Raw genomic sequence first — 18,256 nt, forward strand, 5'->3', positions numbered from 1 at the left:
ACAGGAACCTTCAAGATAAATTGCACTATTTCTTTACTGCTTACACTTCTGCAACACTTAAAACCCCAATTCTGAAAAAGTCGGCAGGCTGTGTAAATAAAACCAAGATGCAATGACTTGCAAATCTGATAAACCCATTGTTTTTACAATAGACGTTAGGAAATATCAAATGTTTATTATGAAATAGTAAAATGTCTCATTTTAAACATTTGATTTGTTCTTTATGTTCCTGTAAAGAAAATATTGGTTTATGAGATTGGCAAGTCATTACTTTGTTTTAAGTGACTTGGAATTAGAGGTACACTTTAAGTGCAGTATCTGGTATAATCTGCAACTTGCTTAGGGACAAGTGGGGGAATATCTGTATGTTTGACTCTATATGTACAAATGTAAAAGATATAAGAACCACGTTTACATCGGAGAATAACAAGCTAAGCTAAAGTCTAAGCTCTAGGTGTGAGCACAAAAGCCCCACCCAACTGTTGCTTAAATCAGGAGAAGGGTTGGCTAATAGGCAACTTGATGTGCATTCCTTCTGCTCTGCAAAGGGTGCTTCCTTTGATTTGTTCAAGTCTCAAGGTATAAAGGATTTAAGGTGAGAAAGTTAAGACTGGACCAGGTTTCTGTTTTGTTTTGGGGTTTTTTTTGTTTTTTTTCCCTTCTTGCTGGTCATACCTTTTGTGTATCTCTGTGTCCAGACCTGGTCTCTCTACAGTCTTTCTCTGGTGGTCGACCTGTCAGGTGGTCTTTATAGAACCCATGCGGAACCATCGTTCACTCTCGTGCTCCGGCTGCTGCTCTCCACTCCACCCACCCACCCTGAGGTGCACTACAGCCTAGGACGCTGCCTGCATTGCCTGATCACCTGTTTGGGCCCAGACCTGCAGGGTATGGAACCCCTTTGTCATACCCAAGGACAGTTTCAAAATTAGAGAATGTTTTAGGGATGTGTAAGTGATTTGTGTTTTTGACTCCAGGTAATGGCGCAGCAGTGTCTGGTCTGCGCTCCAGCTGTCTGGTTGCATGTGGAGTGATGCAAGACAGTCCAGACTGTCTTGTTCAGGCCAGGGCCATTTCCTGTTTGCAACAGCTGCACATGTTCTCACCTCCACACGTCAACCTGACCAGCCTTGTACCTGCACTCTGTGTAAGTACACCTGAGGAGGCATGGCTTTCTATAGCTTTTTCTTTTCTATAAGCTGACTAGAACCGTGTTTCCCAACCTTTTGGAGCCACGCCACATATTTCACATTAGAAAAATCACACGGCACACCACCAAACAAAAAGGTCACAAAAAGCATATTGATCATTTTTCACTATGCACCAGGCATAGCAGAATTGGTTTTGGTTTGTCCCCAGGATACCTTTTTTGCTTTCTTCTGGCCACTACTCATGCTAGGGCCTTCATCTGGGTCAGGATTTTCTCCAGGACCCAGGTCAGATTCTTTTCAAATATTTATCTATTGCTATTACTTGCCGCGTTGTCTCACTCACAGCATGACTGTTTTACTGGCAGTTGGCATTCTATTTAATTATAGCAGGTAGTTGTACTGGTTTCTAGTGGAAGAGAATGTAATTGTTCTGCCTATTACTCACGCTGGTGATTTAGAGTACTAATCAGTTGGAACCAGATAATCTTCCTAGGCGTACCTACTCATTTCTCGCGGCACATAGTGGTTGGGAAACACTGGTCAAGAAACCTTTTTTTGTATTTACAAAAGAAAACAAGGACCAAAAAAGTTGACATTTATCACATTTTCTGGCAAAGAAGGTATATTTTTTAAACCTCACCTTATGATTATTCATTGATATTGTAAACACCAAAGCTTAAAACTCTACTTCTGTAAAGCCTCAGTCACAAATAACTATTTTTTTTATGTTTGTCACACTAAAATGTTTCAGATCGTCAAAAAATGTAAATATTAGTCAAAAATAACACGTCAACATGAAACGCAGATTCTAAATGGTGTTTATTGTTAAGGGGGAAAAAATCCAAATCTACCCTGTGTGAAATAGTGATTTCAAGTTGAAGCACACTTGGGTTTCTCAGCAGGACAATGAAATCAAAACACATCAGCAAGTCCGCCTCTGAATGGCTTAAGGAAAACAAAAAGACAACTTTGGATTGGCCTACTCAAAATCTTGACCTGAATCCAATTGAGATGCTGTGGCATGACTTTAAAAAAAGGGGGTTTATGCTCGAAAACCCTCCAGTGGTTCTGCAAAGATGAGTGGCTCTAAATCCCTCCACAGCTCTAGAAGCCAGTTATCACAAAGGCTTGATAGCAGTTTTTGCTGGCTCCAGGGTAGCCCAGCCAGTTATTGGGTTTAGAGGGCAATCAGTTTTTCACTCAGGAACATTAAGGTTAGGATTTTTTTCCACTTAATAATTACACCACTGTATTTCGCATTATCATTTCCTTCTCTTCATCTGCCTCATCCACCACTACTCTCTCCTGCATCATTTCCATCTCCTCCTCTTCCTTCTCGCCTCAAGCCTCATGTCCTGAACTTAAATCAAGACTCTAACATAAGAAAATGTGCATAAACATACTTATTTATTACTACTATATTGTCACAGTTAGTTACTGTCAACAGATAAAACATGCGACCCATCACCAGATAGCTGACAAAGTACTGGGTGTAAAAGTAGCAGCTATTTATAAGCTAACTAGCTAACATTGGGCTCAAATGCTCTAAAAATGACACTTTCCCTATGATAAACAGTTTGATTACATAATTACACCATCAGTGTCGCTGTCATGGGGCGGAAGTGAGGTTTATTTATTTATTTATTAACCTTTATTTAACTAGGAAGATCCCATTGAGATTAAAAACCTCTTTTTCAAGGGATACCTTGAAAAAGAGGTTAATTGAGTCATCGCCACAAATCAGATTGCTTTCACAAATGCAGCTTTACACCCTCCTCCAGAGTAAATAGATGTGAAAACCCGGCATATTGACAGCTGAGGTAAACAGTGGACTGATAGGCTGATGAATGCCAGCCCATTTGAGGTGACTCGGGGTAAAAAGAACAAATAATTGCAAAATATTTGACAAATATTCTGATTTTTTTTTCCTGATTTGTCACTAGATGTTTATTATTAAAATATGTTAAAATATGGTGTTTCAGAGAGAGACTTTATCCATGCTCCTAGATGCATGAAGGAGCATTTCTGCAGGTCCTTCCTTCCTGCAGCTGTCAGACTGTACAATCAATATAGCTCCCAACAAACATAGATGTTTACATCAGTGCTGTAACTTGCACTATCTTATCAACCGATTCACACTACAACCTGGGCCTCTTATCTGTATTTAATTTTATTTAATATTAATAACTATACAGAACTCTGTTTTTGGTAACTATTGGCCTTGATGTAAATGTGTAAAAAAAATGTGTATGTTGTGTATGTGTGCTGTGTACTGTTTGTTTGTATATGTGTTTTTCATTCTGCTGCTGTTACAACCAAATTTCCCCTTGTGGGACAATTAAAGGATTATTCTATTCTGTTCTCTATTCTATTCTATCAGAGAGACTTTATTAATCGCAGAGGGACATTGAGTACAAAAAGGTTTTATACACGGTCATGGCTGTTATAGGGTTGTTGGGTTCAGTTTTGATAAAATGTTGTTAAACATCATCATGCTTCCTGTTTGACAGACACAACTTGTCCAAACTCGACTGGATTCATATTTCATCTCTGCATACTGCATTTCCTGCCATGTTTCTCTGCTGTGTCGAAATTAGAGTTCGTCCAGATTTATAGTGTGTGTTGTTTTTGATCATTCTGTCTTACAGGAGATCTTGTTGGATTATTCCGTATTGGTAGGTTCTTTTTTTTTTTTTCCCCCAAGGTCCGCAGCTGCTGTCTCTCAGTTTTAGCTTTGTAATCTCTTTTTTTTCTTTTTTTTTTCATTGTGACTTTTCTGTTGCTGTGACCTTGGTCTGGGCGATAAAAATACTCTTCACACAAAGTTCCTTTCACAATAAATATCCTGAGAACTTAGACAGATAGGAAAGATTTTAGATTATTTTTATATTATTTCTTTATTTAAGCACAAAATGATTGCTTTTGTGGCTTTGTTTAATCAGGATCCTGATTAGCAGCTTCAGACTTGGCTGTTCTTCCTTAGCTGACATTTTTGCATCCAGGAAGAACCACAAAATTGATTTTCCACAAACATCACCATCTGCTTAACTGTTAGTGGAAATATCTATACATCAGCTAGGTATTGGAACATATCTTAGGAAGGCGTAGTGAGATTTTTAGACACACCTCAGGCTGTTAACACAGTAGTATAGTAGTTGTATAGTGCCTATTTGTACTACTTTTACAGTTGTATTTTTCAGGGTATGCTAGCTCAGAAATTTGTTATAAATAACAGTTTTAAATGTGATCTCAAAAAAGATGCCCATATCGCCCAGAGTCACTGTGTCACTGACACTCTGTTTTAACACAGCTCCTCGTCACTTATGAACACACCATTCTGTTGGAATGAATCCTGTCAGCTCAGTTTTCTGTTTTGCAGAATTTTAACCTTTTTCCCTGTTTTACAGTATTAATTAAGTTTTTTTTCTTATTCTTTGAGTGTTTATTCTTAATTTACTATCTACTCTCACTTTGTTTGCTTTTCAGCTAACACATTAACAGCCTCAAGTGCAGTTCTGACAAAAAGTTCCTCCGTTGTTTTTTTTATCCCCCACAGTGTTTCCTCTGGAGAAAGTGTTGCTACTATTAGTTTGTAGATTGTTTTTGTTTGTTCATACAACAAAGTTTGATTAAAAGCACAATATTCTATAATTGTAGAATTTTTAATGTGAATATTAAACCCAAAAATATACCGGTTTTGTTTTTTGTGCTGTTAGCCAGACTTTTAAAAACAAAACAAAGTATTCCACTCAAACTCAGTTTTAGGAACTTGTAAACGTTATTATTTGAGAGAATACTGTTCCATATTGATGGGCTGTTTTTAAGGTCCGCAGCTGCGGACCTTGAAGATTTGGTGGAAACAACTCCTGGATGAAACACTGTCTTTAGCAGCATGCTTTCCCCTGATGAAAAAGTACAGTGTCAGGTAGAGTTGTTATGTGTGTGAACTGTGTGTTTGTGTTTCAGGCAAACCTGTGCAGCTCGTTCCTATGTTTGCGCCGGGCCGTGGTGGCGTGTTTGCGCCAGCTTGTCCAGCGGGAAGCGCTGGAGGTCTCTGAGCATGCCATTGCTCTGGTCAAAGAGCTCCCAAGACGAGACAACACGCAACTTGGTGAGAAGAAACAGACATTTTATGGAAACTATGATGATTATCAGCCTTCTTTTTTAACAGGACTGCATTTTTCAGTTTGTTAGTGTTAGCAGTCCATTTTTTTTTGTTTGGATTGATAATAAATGAACTTTATTCTCTGGCCCTTCAGCTCACTGTTGTTGTCTGACTTCTGTTGATCTCACGTTTTTATTGATGTGTGTTTCATTGCTTGTGAAGCTCTCTTTGTGCAGTGAAATTTGCTTGATTTTGTTTTATCATTAAATTTCACTTACACACAGTTACTTGCTTCTGTTTGTAGCATATGAGCAGTTTATTGCAGCGCACCTCTCTTCTACATCTTTGCTCACCTAATCCTTTCGATCTGTCTGAGCAGATGTCACTATAAAAGAGGTCGGTCTCGAAGGTGCTCTGTTCATTCTGCTGGACCAGGAGTCAGACTTCAGTCTGAGGAAGGACATTCAAGAGACTCTGGTTCATATGATGGCAGCGAGTGCCACCAGCAGCAAACTGGCCCACTGGCTGAAGCTCTGCAAAGATGTCCTGTCTGCAACTACAGGTGGGCTCAGGAGGTTGGCAGCCTGTAGCTGTTTCTTTGAGTACCCAAAAGCTCAAGTTTACATTTCTGTTTTCAGACTAAAAGTTAAAGGGCTTAAATTATATAAAGAATAAGATATTTTTTTAAAGGACAGAATTTTATTTTATGGAATCTGGGTTCTGTCAGAAAAAAGGAGGGAGGGGTCAGCTGAAAAAGAAATATTTCATTGATGATTGCTTTGAATGTGTAGAATGGAAAAAAGCTGGCAGTTTGTTTGAAAACTACTGAGGATTAAGATAATACCTGGTGATTATGAGTTAATGGGTCACTGATAGCGTCTGTGACGTTAAAAATCTGTGTTAAAGATGGTCGTGCCCCATTGGAGTCGAAACAGGAGGATGAAGACGCAGACCCTGGCAAAGATGATGACTCCTCTGCCTTCAGAGCCCGGTCTGAGTCTGGTGGCCCATTCACAGCGCTGCGCTCAGCCACACGTTGTTTCGCCATGGAGTGTGTGTGTCGCATCATAGCACAGTGCGAGACTGCCGACCCAGCTCACTTTGACATGCCTCTTGCTCAGGAACGACGCCTGCATGACTCCACTGGTAAGACCTCACAGGGATTTGCTCGGTTTATGTTTCTGGATGTCTCAGACATCGTTGATCTCTCACCCGTTTCTCTCAGATTTCCTGGTCCTCCATCTTGGCGACCTGGTACGCATGGCGTTTATGGCATCAACAGATCACAGTGATGAGCTGCGACTAGCAGGGCTCCAAACACTCCTGGTTATCATCAGACAGTTCTCAGCCATTCCAGAACCAGAGTTTCCTGGTCATGTGATCCTGGAGCAGTACCAGGCTAATGTAAGGATCAGTAACTCATCTGAACTGTTGATTTTAGTTGCCATCAACAGCAAGTTACTAAAAGAAGAGGTGACATTACACAGGGGTAAACGGGCTCCTGAAAATCCTGACTTTTTTTCTATTTGAAAAGATGCTACAGAATCTGCTGTGTCAGAGTCCTGTAGTATTTTAATTTGTATGTGTTTGCAGGTTGGAGCTGCTCTCAGACCCGCCTTCACCGCTGATGCTCCTCCTGACATTACTGCCAAAGCCTGCCAGGTGAACAGTTGTCAGTAATCATTTTCATAATCCTCACTGCTGCGCTGCTCGGGTCATTCTGTCTGCCCTGCAGGTCGTCAGCTAATGAACAGAGATGTAAAGTGTTACCTTTAATGCTGCCTTTTCCTCTACAGGTGTGTAGTGCATGGATCGCTAGTGGTGTAGTCAGTGACCTCCGTGACCTGCGACGTGTCCACCAGCTCCTTGTCTCCTCATTGGCTAAGGTCCAGAGTGGAAGGGAAGCGTCAATCCAGCTGTACAATGAGGCTGCTGCTGCCATGGAGACACTGGCTGTTCTCAAAGCCTGGGCTGAGGTGAGTATTTACCCTTTTTAGTCGTTCGTTTTTTAATCTTCTCGTCATCTTACATCATTATTGAAATGTTTTATTGCAGAAAAAAATACTTCTCTTTTTGTTTTGCTTTTTTCTGCAGCAATAGTAGCGCAAAGACTTGAATCCAAACGTCCATTCGTGTGTCTAAAATATTCTTGATGATACAGCTCGGGATAATGTTTCGAATAGCACTTACCTCAATACTCTCCTGATAACAACTTGTTGCGTGTTAGGCAGAATGACTTGATAGGGTTTTTAATAACAGCCCTAAGCACCAAATGTCTCCAACATCTTGTTTTTGGCAAGATATTATCTAGATAATGAGTATTGTGTATCAATCGTAAATATTTCTGCAGAAAATAAATTAAATTATTGCTGCAATTTTCTGTGGTTTTCTTCATTTCTGTCAGGTTTACATTGTAGCTGTTCAGAGGAGCAAACAAAAAGAAAGCTCTCATAGACCAGCTGACCCATCGGTCTCCTCTCTGGCCAGTGACAGCTCAGGCTCTGAGTCAGGAGGGGCGGGCCTTCTGAAGTTGGTCCAATCAGAGCTATCGACACTGAGCCGTCTATGGCTGGCAGCACTACAGGACTATGCACTACTGACCCTCCCACAGGAGTACTCATCACAGCTACCTGCAACAGGTGGGATATAAACTTGTTTTGATTTCTTTTTTTCATATAGGGCCAGGTATAGATAGCTTTTCTCCCCTAATAAAGTAATCCGGACCACAGCTGTGATTAGATCATTTTATTTTGAGAGATATGGTGTTTCTTTATTTTTTTCCTCTCCCTCTTTCTCATGCAGGAGGTTCCTTCTACACAGCAGAGACTGTCAGCCAAGCAAGACGTCATTACACATCGTCCTGGGCTCCCATCCTCCATGCCACCTCCCTCTGGCTCCACAGCACAGGTTAGTATTCCTCCTTCTCACTCTTAATACCGCTGTTCTTTCATTGCAATAAGCAGATACATGTAAAAGTATCTGTTACTTTACGTGTGTGTGCAGGTTTCGTGATGTCAGATGAAGCGCCTGCTAACCTATCTAGACCAGCAACACCTACCTCCATGGGAAACAGAAGCTCTGTGGGTGGAGCAAAGAGTCCGGAAGACATTAATACTGACAGATTGCACCTCATACTTGGTAACAAACTGGTTATAACTGCTGAGTAAAATGTGTTTATGTATTAAATTCTGTCCTATTGTATTGACTTTGATTGATTGATTGATTGATTGATTGATTGGTAATTTATTTCAACATGTGAACAATATACAAGTACATTTAGAAAAGAAATAAGAGAGAAAAAAAATACTATACAAATTACATACAAAAAAACATTCTGATTAATTTACATGTTGAAAGGGAGTGGGAAGAAGTATACACTTATTTAATCCCACCCCTTTGCCATAAATTATCAGTGAATATTTAGTCAGCTTCCTTACTGATATAATTTGTAATAAAAATAGTGAACAGATTTCTGATATACTATATACTATAATATCACATCATGAATTTTTTGTTTGTTTGTTTTTAAATAGAGACATTCACTTAATTTAAATATTTTCCTTTTCTTTATAGATCGAGAAGATCATATTTTTATAACTCTTTTTGAACAGTTTTATGTTTGGACATTGCTTTAATTCCATATTCAGACTGTTCCATAGTTTCACTCCAATCATGTTGGTCTCGCATTCAGGGATCAGCGTGGAGTTTCTCTGTTCTCCACATTCAGAGGACCAGATGGAGACCATCACCTCCTGTCTGAGAGCTCTGCAGGTGCTGCTGGAAGTTTCGTGGCCCCGAGCAAAGATTGGAAATGACCAGGTGAGGCACAGCTTTTACTAGTTTTCACAGTAAACACGATTTGAAACATTAGCCTTTCGACACTAGAATCCAAACTAAATTGTACAGGTTTGAATTTGACTGGCAATTCTATATGTGCGGTATTTATTTCCCAGTGAATAATGACGTGAAGTTATGACTCTTCTGTACAGTTAAATGCAATATAGGGTAGTGTAAATAATAGTTGTTGTTTTGTTTTTTTTAGCTGGCACAACAAAAACCTAAAACCTCAATTAATATTAATGGCTGTCATCTCTCTCTGTGTTGCATGATTTACTGCTTCACTCTGCATGCGCTCACCTAGAAAGGGTCATTCAAAGCTCATTTAACTCCTAATAATAAACTGCATTGGTCGAGTGCTGACTTTCTTTGTCTGTTTAGGCTCTGAGCGTGGAGCTACTCAGCGTCCTCCACAGACTCATGGTGACCAGAGAGTCTGTATCAGTTCAGCTCGCTGTGTTGGATTTATTGCAGCGAATTGTAGCTGCTGCTCATGAGCACATCAGGGAGAAACGCCACAGTGCTGAAGGTAAACACAAAATTTCCTTAGGGATTAATAAAGTATTCTGATTCTAAAAAGATTATTCTGCTTCTTCTTTTTGAAACCTCACGTGGTATCTCAGTACGGGAAGCGCTTTCTGGTGTGACTAACCACACCGACTCTACTACTACCACATCTATGTAAGTTAGATCAGTTACTTCAAGGACACAGGGTCCCCTGACTACTTTTAAATAGTCTGTCTCGCACATATAAATTACATGGAACTGACACCAGCACCAGTCTCTAATTTTGATTGCTCTTTACTGGCCCAGCAGGCACTGGATGGTAGAGCTAGCTTGTCTGCTCCACAGCCAGCCAAAGTCACTGTCTTTGCACAGGGGAGATATATCACTCTGTTTTCTCTTTAAAATAAGCGATGCCCTCCTTGGGATGTGGAAGAAACACACAGAGAATGCCTGGTCTTGTTCAGGGGCTGTTATAAAGGGGATCAGGGGATCCCGTGTCCTTGAAATGATTGGTCTGTCTTAGTAAGATATAGTAGTAGTGGTCAAGCCAGAAAGTGCTTCCAATAGTGAGATACCTCACTCGTTTATGTATCATTTCTTTTGTGTTCAATAAATCCTCTTAGAGGAGTAAAACCAGCTTCTCAACCAAGGGAAGCAATAAACCACTTTTACAACCAGACGGCAAAAATTCCTTTCTGATCTCAACAAAATCGTAACACAAGCTTCACTTTTTATCTTTTTCTGGAACTTCCAGCTACATTGAATCTTTCTCATCAGGTCTCAACAGTTCTAATAATTGTAATCTGTAATTTTTAGATCCAGTTTGTATATGTCTGAACCTATCTAGATTGTTGCCAAACAGAATAATTTAAATGCTCCTTTCATATTATTTAACTTTAATGTTTCTTAGTGGATGATGGCGCAGCAGAGAAGGAAACACTTCCAGAGTTTGGGGAGGGGCGAGACACTGGTGGTTTGGTTCCTGGTCACTCACTGGTTTTTGGTGCTCTGGAGCTCTGCCTCTGTGTACTGGTCCGGAAAATCCCACAGCTGAGCCCCAAACTGGCTGGAACTAGTCCAATTGGTAAGGAGATGGATGGGAACAGGGAGGGCTGCTGCAGAGAGGGAGAAGAAATAAATAAATGGAAGGACTCAAGGGAACTTCATTTCAGATACTCTCTGTCAGTGGTGTATGATTGGCTAGACAAGCACAAGACAAAGATTTTTGTAGCTACTGTCAAAAACAAATTTTTTTTAAAAAAAATTCCAAAATAGCATTCCTTCATTCTTGCAGATAAAAGCGTCTGCACATATAAACCTATCAGTATTTTTGGGGTGTGCATTTAGGTCCTGGAGGCTCAGCGTGGACTCTGACAGACAGCGACTGTCGTCTGGTAGCATCAGCTCTTTGTGTGCTTTCTGAGCTGCCGTCCATCTGCTCTCCTGAAGGTGAGAGCATGAATCACCCATTTTCTCATGCTAACACAACAATAAAGGGACTGGCATGGTTGTATTAGAGCCCTTGAGTTTTAGCTACTTACTACTGAAGGGCTCTGGGCTGTGTGTTGGTTTTTTGGAGGAGAGCACATCTGCATAGGTTGCATACCCATAATCCTTCAGTTTGTCTAGCCAAATATCTATGCAAATGGACACACATGCGATGCATCTCCTTTTATTGGTCTGTTGTTGGTTTGATGGCTGTCTGTCCTCTTTGTAGGCAGTGTGTCCATTCTCCCCACTGTCCTCTACTTGCTGCTGGGAGTCCTGAGAGAGTTGGTCCACCAGCCCAGCGCGCAAACAGGTTAAGACAAATAATTTAGACTGTAATGTCCATAAATAATTTATGTTATTAATGTGGCTAAGGTGGGTGTTATACTAACTGTGAAGTAACAAAGTAAAAACGTCTATACCAAGAGCATTTTATACACATAAAGTAAATAATTAAACTGACATTGTCACATAAAAGTGACATAAATACATAAAAGTGACATTTACCAAAAACAAAACTAAAAGAGTCAGGATTAATCGGGTGGACGTTAACAGCATCTCATTCAGTTTTTAAATAAGCACATCTTCTCTCCTTCAAAGCCAAACCGTCAGAGCTGAAAATAACAATAAATTGTGTTTCTGCAAGTTTAGAAATGGACTTCAGTAAAATGTATAAGTATTTTGTCCACTCAGTGATCATGTTTGATATCAATGATGATGTTAAACTTGCTTACAGGTGCTTCAGCAGTTGAATCGGCAGGTGGGGCTTGTCTGAGTGTGGTCATCCAGGCGGCTATTCAGGCTCTGAAGTCCGTCTTGACTTCACCCATGAGCCGACAAGAGAAATGTCGAGGATCCTGGAACCTGCTGCTGCAATCAGCTCTAAATACACTTCTAACATTTTGGGACAGTGGTACGTACAGTGTGAATGTAACTTACAAACGTGCAGCTCTCTGTAGTTTTAGCAAGTGCTTCTAAAAAATCTTCAATTTGCCACCCATATACCTACAGGCACTATGCAATAAAGCTGTAAGGTATTTCTGTGCTAATAATAAAGTCCTCATTAGCAGTACTCCCTATGGCCAGAGAGGTGATGGAGAGAACTGTAGACTCCACACTGACTGATTAAAAATTACAGCCACTGGCAGAAAAATGCTAAACTACCAAACACTGAAGAGAATGCCTGAAATTGTTTCTTTGTGTAATTTCAGGGCCTTCCAGCGGTGTTGTAGACAAGGTCAGCCTCCTCACCGCTCTGACCGTCTTCCTGCTATCTGCTGGTCCTGATGTCTGTACCATTGAGCCTCTGCACAAGCTCTGTCTGCAGCGCTTCACCACCAGCATAGACTCCAAAGACCCTCTGGTAATATCTGATAGTTAGGCTATATTCTGACCATGACCTCTCTTAGAAGATGGACATTCTAAAAGCCAGAGAGTGTCTGCAAGACCTCAGGTAGTATAGAGGTCTATATAAAAATAGCCCTCGGCGCCTTTGCTGTTAACCTTAGTAAACACTTTCCTGTTGACTTTGTGAGCTCAGTCACTAATTTCAAGTTTTACTGAATACACCGTGAAGTTAATTCGGGTCTGTTTCAGACTCGGAGAGTAGCATAAAGTAGGGTTTGCTCATTTACTAACAACTTGTGACAGAGAAATCATTATGAACTGAGCATGCAGCATTCTGCAGTTTCAGTCATTTCAACCTTGTGTTTTGACAATCAGTGCTTTTTGTTTGTTTTCTTTAAAAGGAACAATGTATACAGTGTGGCAATGACCATCTTTCATATACAGTTTGTGCCTCAAAGTGTTTTTCCGCCACATATTTCTGTTGCCATTAACTAGACCAGTGGTAAATGGTAAATGGCCTGTATTTATATAGCGCTTTACTAGTCCCTAAGGACCCCAAAGCGCTTTACACATCCAGTCATCCACCCATTCACACACACATTCACACACAGGTGATGGCAGCTACATTGTAGCCACAGCCACCCTGGGGCGCACTGACAGAGGCGAGGCTGCCGGACACTGGCGCCACCGGGCCCTCTGACCACCACCAGTAGGAAACGTGAAGTGTCTTGCCCAAGGACACAACGACCGAGACTGTCGGAGCCGGGGGTCGAACCGGCAACCTTCCAATTACAATTCGAGCTGCCAACTCTTGAGCTACGATCGCCCCAGTGGTGTCAAACACAAGGCCCGGGGACCACAATTGGCCCAGCAAAAACTCCATCCAGTCCACTGGACAGCGTTGAAAAATGTGGGGCATAAATTTCAAACTTTTAACTGTAATTTCATTTAATATGTTTCACAGTTTTTGCTCCTTATAATTTCCCAACTCTCCCAAATCCAGTTTCACACGGCACCGAAGGAATTAAGGGTTAGATAAAGAATTAAGCAGCAGAAAGGTTTCACAATTAAATGTAGACTTTTTTTGTTTGTTTGTTTTGTTTTTGTTTTTAAAGTGGGTCCACATTAAAACAGGACATTTTCTGCAAGTTAACAAAACTGTGTTTCGTGATTAGAGGACATTTAGGGAAATGAGCTACCAAAGTTTTACACCTTGTGCTTAAATTTTATGACATCAAAGAGTTGTCCCTACAGATTTTTCATTCACTATAGTGGCATTCCTTTATCATGTAATAAAACTCTTATATTAGAATATCTCAGGGATTAAATATGTAGGAAAACGTCTTTACAGCGAGATAAAATAGTTTCACTGGTCTGGCCCTCTTCAAGTCAATGTGGGCCCACAATGTAAAAGAGTTTGACATCCTTAATCTAGACAGTTTGGGGTACGCCATATTCTTCCAGACCAGTAAAACTCTGGATTAAGGACAGAGTTATGTTCCTCTAAGTCGATATTTGAGTAAGTGTGGGGTTCGACAGTGACAGTGTTTCCTCCCTTCTCTGCTCTAGGTTGTGAGTCACTGTTGTCAGCTGCTAACGACAGTGTTTCAGGCTCAGCCCGGTGTGGCCATCCCATACATCCAGGCCCTTGGTCCGACATTGATTCGATTCCTCCAGGTATCCAACCAAACTTATTTACCATACATGAGTATCTGAGTTGCTTTATGTTCATTAATAATATATATATTATTTTTTGTAATATGTTTAATTTTCTTTCTGTACTGATGCTTGCATGTACACTAAGGGAAAATGAAATAAAAACCTATATGATCACTAGAAGGCATTGTTCAGGTGATTTCAGCATATATTTGTCTGCTTCCTCCTCAGAAGGTGGAGCGGAGTCGTCCTCAAACTCCACAGGAGCTGCTTGGAGTCTTGGAGGGGATCCGAGCGATGGAGGCTTTGATCCAGGCAGCTGATGAATCACAGTGTGAGTAGAGTCTTTAGCAGAGACATGGTGGAGTCAGGAGATGATAGAATGGAAGAAGGTAAAGCAAGGCTCTCTGTCCAAAGGAGGATAGTGGTGGAGTGCAGCAGCCTGATTTGTGCTCTAAATGTGCGAATCCTTCTCAGTATTCACTGCTCGCATATCTGATGTGTTCTCCCTTCCTGATTAACCAGCATGCAGCCCTTCACAACCACGCACTGAAGTGAGAAGCTGTGAAATGTTAGTTTGGTTAACCAGTGATTCAAATTTGGCTGTAGGTGTGCGTGAGAGATGAATGTGTCTGCTGTGAGAACTTAAAGGTGACTAAATTACTGGTTTAAACACTCTGGATTGATACTCCCTGTCCAAATATGACTGAGCACGCTGCCAGCAGGAAAGACAACGTAAACGAGACCTTGTGACTACAGTCAAGCCAATAAAACAAAAAAAACACTAAAATGTTATACACAAGTAGATAAATTCAAGTTACATTCAATTATTTTGTTTAAAGGTCAGTGATTTCAGCTGTTCTTGCTTCCTTGAGCAAAGGTACAAGTCCATCCAGCTTTTGCTGAGATATTTAACAGATAAAACATTCTCCCCCATCTGAAGCTTGTTCCCATGTTTTGTGTATTTTGCCCTTCAGGTCCTCAGCTGGTGGCAGTCTTGCTGCCCCTCCTCATCTCCTTTCTCCTGGACGAAAATGCCCTTAGCTCTGCTCCCCTGCCATCCAGGTCTCTTCATGATTCGGCACTCAAGGATCTGATGCGCTTTGGCCCTCAGCACCCAGCTGTCTTCAGGTCGGTAGTGATGTGTGCAGTTATTTTTTTTGCATACGGGTCTGGTTTGGTTTGTATGAAACGCTCCTGCTGCTCTCAGTGGACTGAACTGTACAAGCAACCTTTTTAGCTCTTTCATAATTTGTTTTTTTTATGTAGATTACATGTTGATTTCTGGGATTCATGAGTATTTTATTTTCCTGCTCTTCTCCTCAGTAAGAAAAAAGTTTACAATAATGTGATTATAGGCTGTAGGAAAAAGCATTGTATGACTCCTCTCTGAGGTTTTAGGATTTTATTGATCTCCAGGAACTTTTGGATGATTTTCATATAGTTCAAAATCATTTCCACTGTAGTTTCACCCTACCTGTGAAGGAGAGATTGGCAGTCTCCATCAGTAATTAAATCATGTCATGCAGAGCAAAGCCATGTTTTGTCATGCTGCTTTTAAGGATCAGTGAATATGAAGCAGGCGGTTATATATTTTCCTTCCTCCTACAGGTCACTCATCACAACATCGCCTCACCTGAAGTCTCGTCTTCAAGCTGCCATCAAAGGAAATCAGGAGAGTTTGAATATTAAAGCTAGCAGTGCTAACCCAGCTGCCCACAGCACTGGGAAGTCCTCTCCCAGCATCACGCTCAAAACAAAGTTCCTGTGAGGCAGCCAAGCTTAGATCCGCCACACAGAGACTGTCTCTGGAGTTTAACGTCACTAACACACTGTGGTACTTGTGATTGTTCTGAGGGACATTCTGACTGGTTTTGTGGTACACCATATTGAAATATATGCAGATAGCAGACCAAAAAAAATTCTGTGAGTTCACTTCCTGTCTCATTTTGGAAAAAGGAAAAAAAAAAAACTAGATCGAATTTCGATTTTTTTTTTTCTTTTACTTTTTCCAGCACACTGCATGCCACCTCACATTGACGCTTACCTTTATTATGTCATTTGAAAAAATCAATTCTGCCAGGTTGGCATGTTTTATCACACGAACTGTGCATCATACATACGTCATACATACCTGTTGATCAAATCACAGACTGACTCCTCCCCAGGACACATGAGCTTCAGTTCATATCTACGAGAATGAACTTGAAGAGTTCAAACTCAGCTTCAAAACGAACTGAGGCCGGTGTCAGTAATTTGGTGAATGATCAACATGATGGCTAACAATATCAAAAAGAGTCTTGTGTGAAACCGACTGAGCTTTATTCACCTTGAAAAGAAGGGAATGTGATTCAATTGTATTCAGATAGAGCTGTGTGCAAACAAGAGAAGGAACCAGTTTCATTGGTTCTGGCATGTGACACGGACGCCTCCTAGATGCTTCCTGAATGAGCTGTTTTGGGTGTATCCAACAGGTAGGAGACCCAGAGTCACACACGAGAAATGTCAGGTAGTCAGATTTTCCTCAGTTCCTGACTAAGTAACATGAACAGAAACCATCTGCATAGCTATAATAAGAGCTTTTAGAGCTAAAGGGAAGATGCCTTGTTGCTTCCTTTATTATCCCCTTTAGTAGAGGATACAATAGAACATTCTGAAAGGAGAGGAGATAAATCCTGCCCAGATTTCATTCGTCAGATCATTTATAAAAACAATCAACATAAGTTGCGCACATCATTTAATACACACATCAGGTTAATAGTGCCTCACACCGCTCTTATGTCCTAAACCATCAATGATAGGCTGTTAAACCCACAGCTGAACTGTGAACATTACACTGCTGTGATCAGATTTGCTTTCTTGAGGTGTTGCCACGGGAACAATTATTTGTACTGTAAAGAATTATGAGCTATATCTTAATGATCAAAGCGTATTAAAGGATTACTACAATTCATTTTGTATTAAGTGTTGCTGTATTGCAACTTCTTGGGTTATTAAGCATTAATTTGAATTAAGTCACAGCATGCCATCATAAAGGTGGGACTTTAACTGATCAACCCTGGGATACCTGGGTCATCAGTTAAGTCTTTTGAGTTACATTTTTCACCTCTTGCATATGACCTCAATCCAATCTCTATCATCAAGACTGGGACAATAACAAAAAGTGACATAACTGCTCCTGTATATTGTTAGTATCCCTTTCCATTTGCCCGTGTGTTTGCTTTACCATTAAAGCCACTTTAATGGTAAAACTACCAACAGCTGTTAGCGTGCATGTCCTAAAAGGCAACATTCAGTTGCCTGAGGTTTTTTTTTTTTTTTCTCCCAAGTATAAGTTTTGCACACTTGCCAATTTCACTTTGTTATTTTTTCATTAGATTTTTTTTATGAACCCATTCATGATTTTTTTTTCAAAGACATTGTGCTAGGATTGATCACATGTCATTTTTCTGCTGCTCTGAGCACCACATACATTTTATTCAAGCAAAAGCAGACACATCTACAGTAGATATTTGCAAATCTAAGCAATCTAGATGAGGAAACAGCACTGCAGACCACAGGAAAACACATACTTGTGATTTTTGAGGTTAACTGCCCCTCAAACAACACTACACTAACAGTTTAATGTTTTTTTGAGTGTGCTGTTATCTGCTGTAAAAAGCATTGACTGGTTACTTAAACCTAAATCTCATCAGTTTGTTTAAAAAGAAAAAAAGTCTTTACTTTGTAAATGTAAATGTTGTCCTCTTAACATGATTTTCTTGAATGATGATGGGTAACACTAAAGTACTGACCAGCAATAAGTGTACGAGGCAGCAGAGATTGAGTGTCTGTCTCTGTCCTGGCCATCTCATTTGTGCAGTGTACAGGTGTGAACTGAATGAACGAGTAGGTACAGTTAAATGTTCTGAACATGTACAAATAAACGGTCTTTAAATTCATCTCTTTGTTTTCTTTCACATTTAGGTTTGTATGGTTTAGAAAACTGACTATGAAGGGTTTAAAGATGGTAAATGTAAACCTTCCAAATGATCATGTCCTCCAAAGAACTGAGTCATGAATTCAATCTAAATTTGAGTACCGCTCAGACATTTGGTAAAAGGACCACAGCATAATTCAATCACTTGACCCTACCAGCAGAAATAACTGTTAAAGAAGGTGCATT

The 18,256-nt window shown here is 40.4% G+C and overlaps 1 protein-coding gene across 1 annotated transcript in view; it reads left to right on the plus strand.

The window, feature by feature from the left end:
- heatr5a (HEAT repeat containing 5a) overlaps nucleotides 1-18,048 on the plus strand; it is a 94,058-nt gene extending 76,010 nt beyond the window's left edge. The window contains exons 20-42 of the mRNA XM_085392524.1: nucleotides 699-888; nucleotides 978-1,147; nucleotides 3,800-3,826; nucleotides 5,118-5,262; nucleotides 5,636-5,818; nucleotides 6,163-6,402; nucleotides 6,482-6,660; nucleotides 6,850-6,918; nucleotides 7,053-7,232; nucleotides 7,661-7,895; nucleotides 8,059-8,163; nucleotides 8,260-8,394; nucleotides 8,948-9,075; nucleotides 9,475-9,622; nucleotides 10,511-10,684; nucleotides 10,948-11,049; nucleotides 11,318-11,401; nucleotides 11,825-12,001; nucleotides 12,300-12,451; nucleotides 14,005-14,112; nucleotides 14,323-14,425; nucleotides 15,069-15,222; nucleotides 15,703-18,048. Of these exons, the coding sequence (XP_085248650.1) occupies nucleotides 699-888; nucleotides 978-1,147; nucleotides 3,800-3,826; nucleotides 5,118-5,262; nucleotides 5,636-5,818; nucleotides 6,163-6,402; nucleotides 6,482-6,660; nucleotides 6,850-6,918; nucleotides 7,053-7,232; nucleotides 7,661-7,895; nucleotides 8,059-8,163; nucleotides 8,260-8,394; nucleotides 8,948-9,075; nucleotides 9,475-9,622; nucleotides 10,511-10,684; nucleotides 10,948-11,049; nucleotides 11,318-11,401; nucleotides 11,825-12,001; nucleotides 12,300-12,451; nucleotides 14,005-14,112; nucleotides 14,323-14,425; nucleotides 15,069-15,222; nucleotides 15,703-15,862 (3,348 nt within the window). The 3' untranslated portion in view covers nucleotides 15,863-18,048. The remainder of the gene's footprint in view (nucleotides 1-698; nucleotides 889-977; nucleotides 1,148-3,799; nucleotides 3,827-5,117; nucleotides 5,263-5,635; nucleotides 5,819-6,162; nucleotides 6,403-6,481; nucleotides 6,661-6,849; nucleotides 6,919-7,052; nucleotides 7,233-7,660; nucleotides 7,896-8,058; nucleotides 8,164-8,259; nucleotides 8,395-8,947; nucleotides 9,076-9,474; nucleotides 9,623-10,510; nucleotides 10,685-10,947; nucleotides 11,050-11,317; nucleotides 11,402-11,824; nucleotides 12,002-12,299; nucleotides 12,452-14,004; nucleotides 14,113-14,322; nucleotides 14,426-15,068; nucleotides 15,223-15,702) is intronic.
- Nucleotides 18,049-18,256: the final 208 nt, after the last annotated feature.

This window comes from Rhamphochromis longiceps, linkage group LG19, assembly GCF_057381845.1.
Source record: "Rhamphochromis longiceps isolate RC_006_pf linkage group LG19, R_longiceps_female_GT1.1, whole genome shotgun sequence".
Classification (NCBI taxonomy): domain Eukaryota; kingdom Metazoa; phylum Chordata; class Actinopteri; order Cichliformes; family Cichlidae; genus Rhamphochromis; species Rhamphochromis longiceps.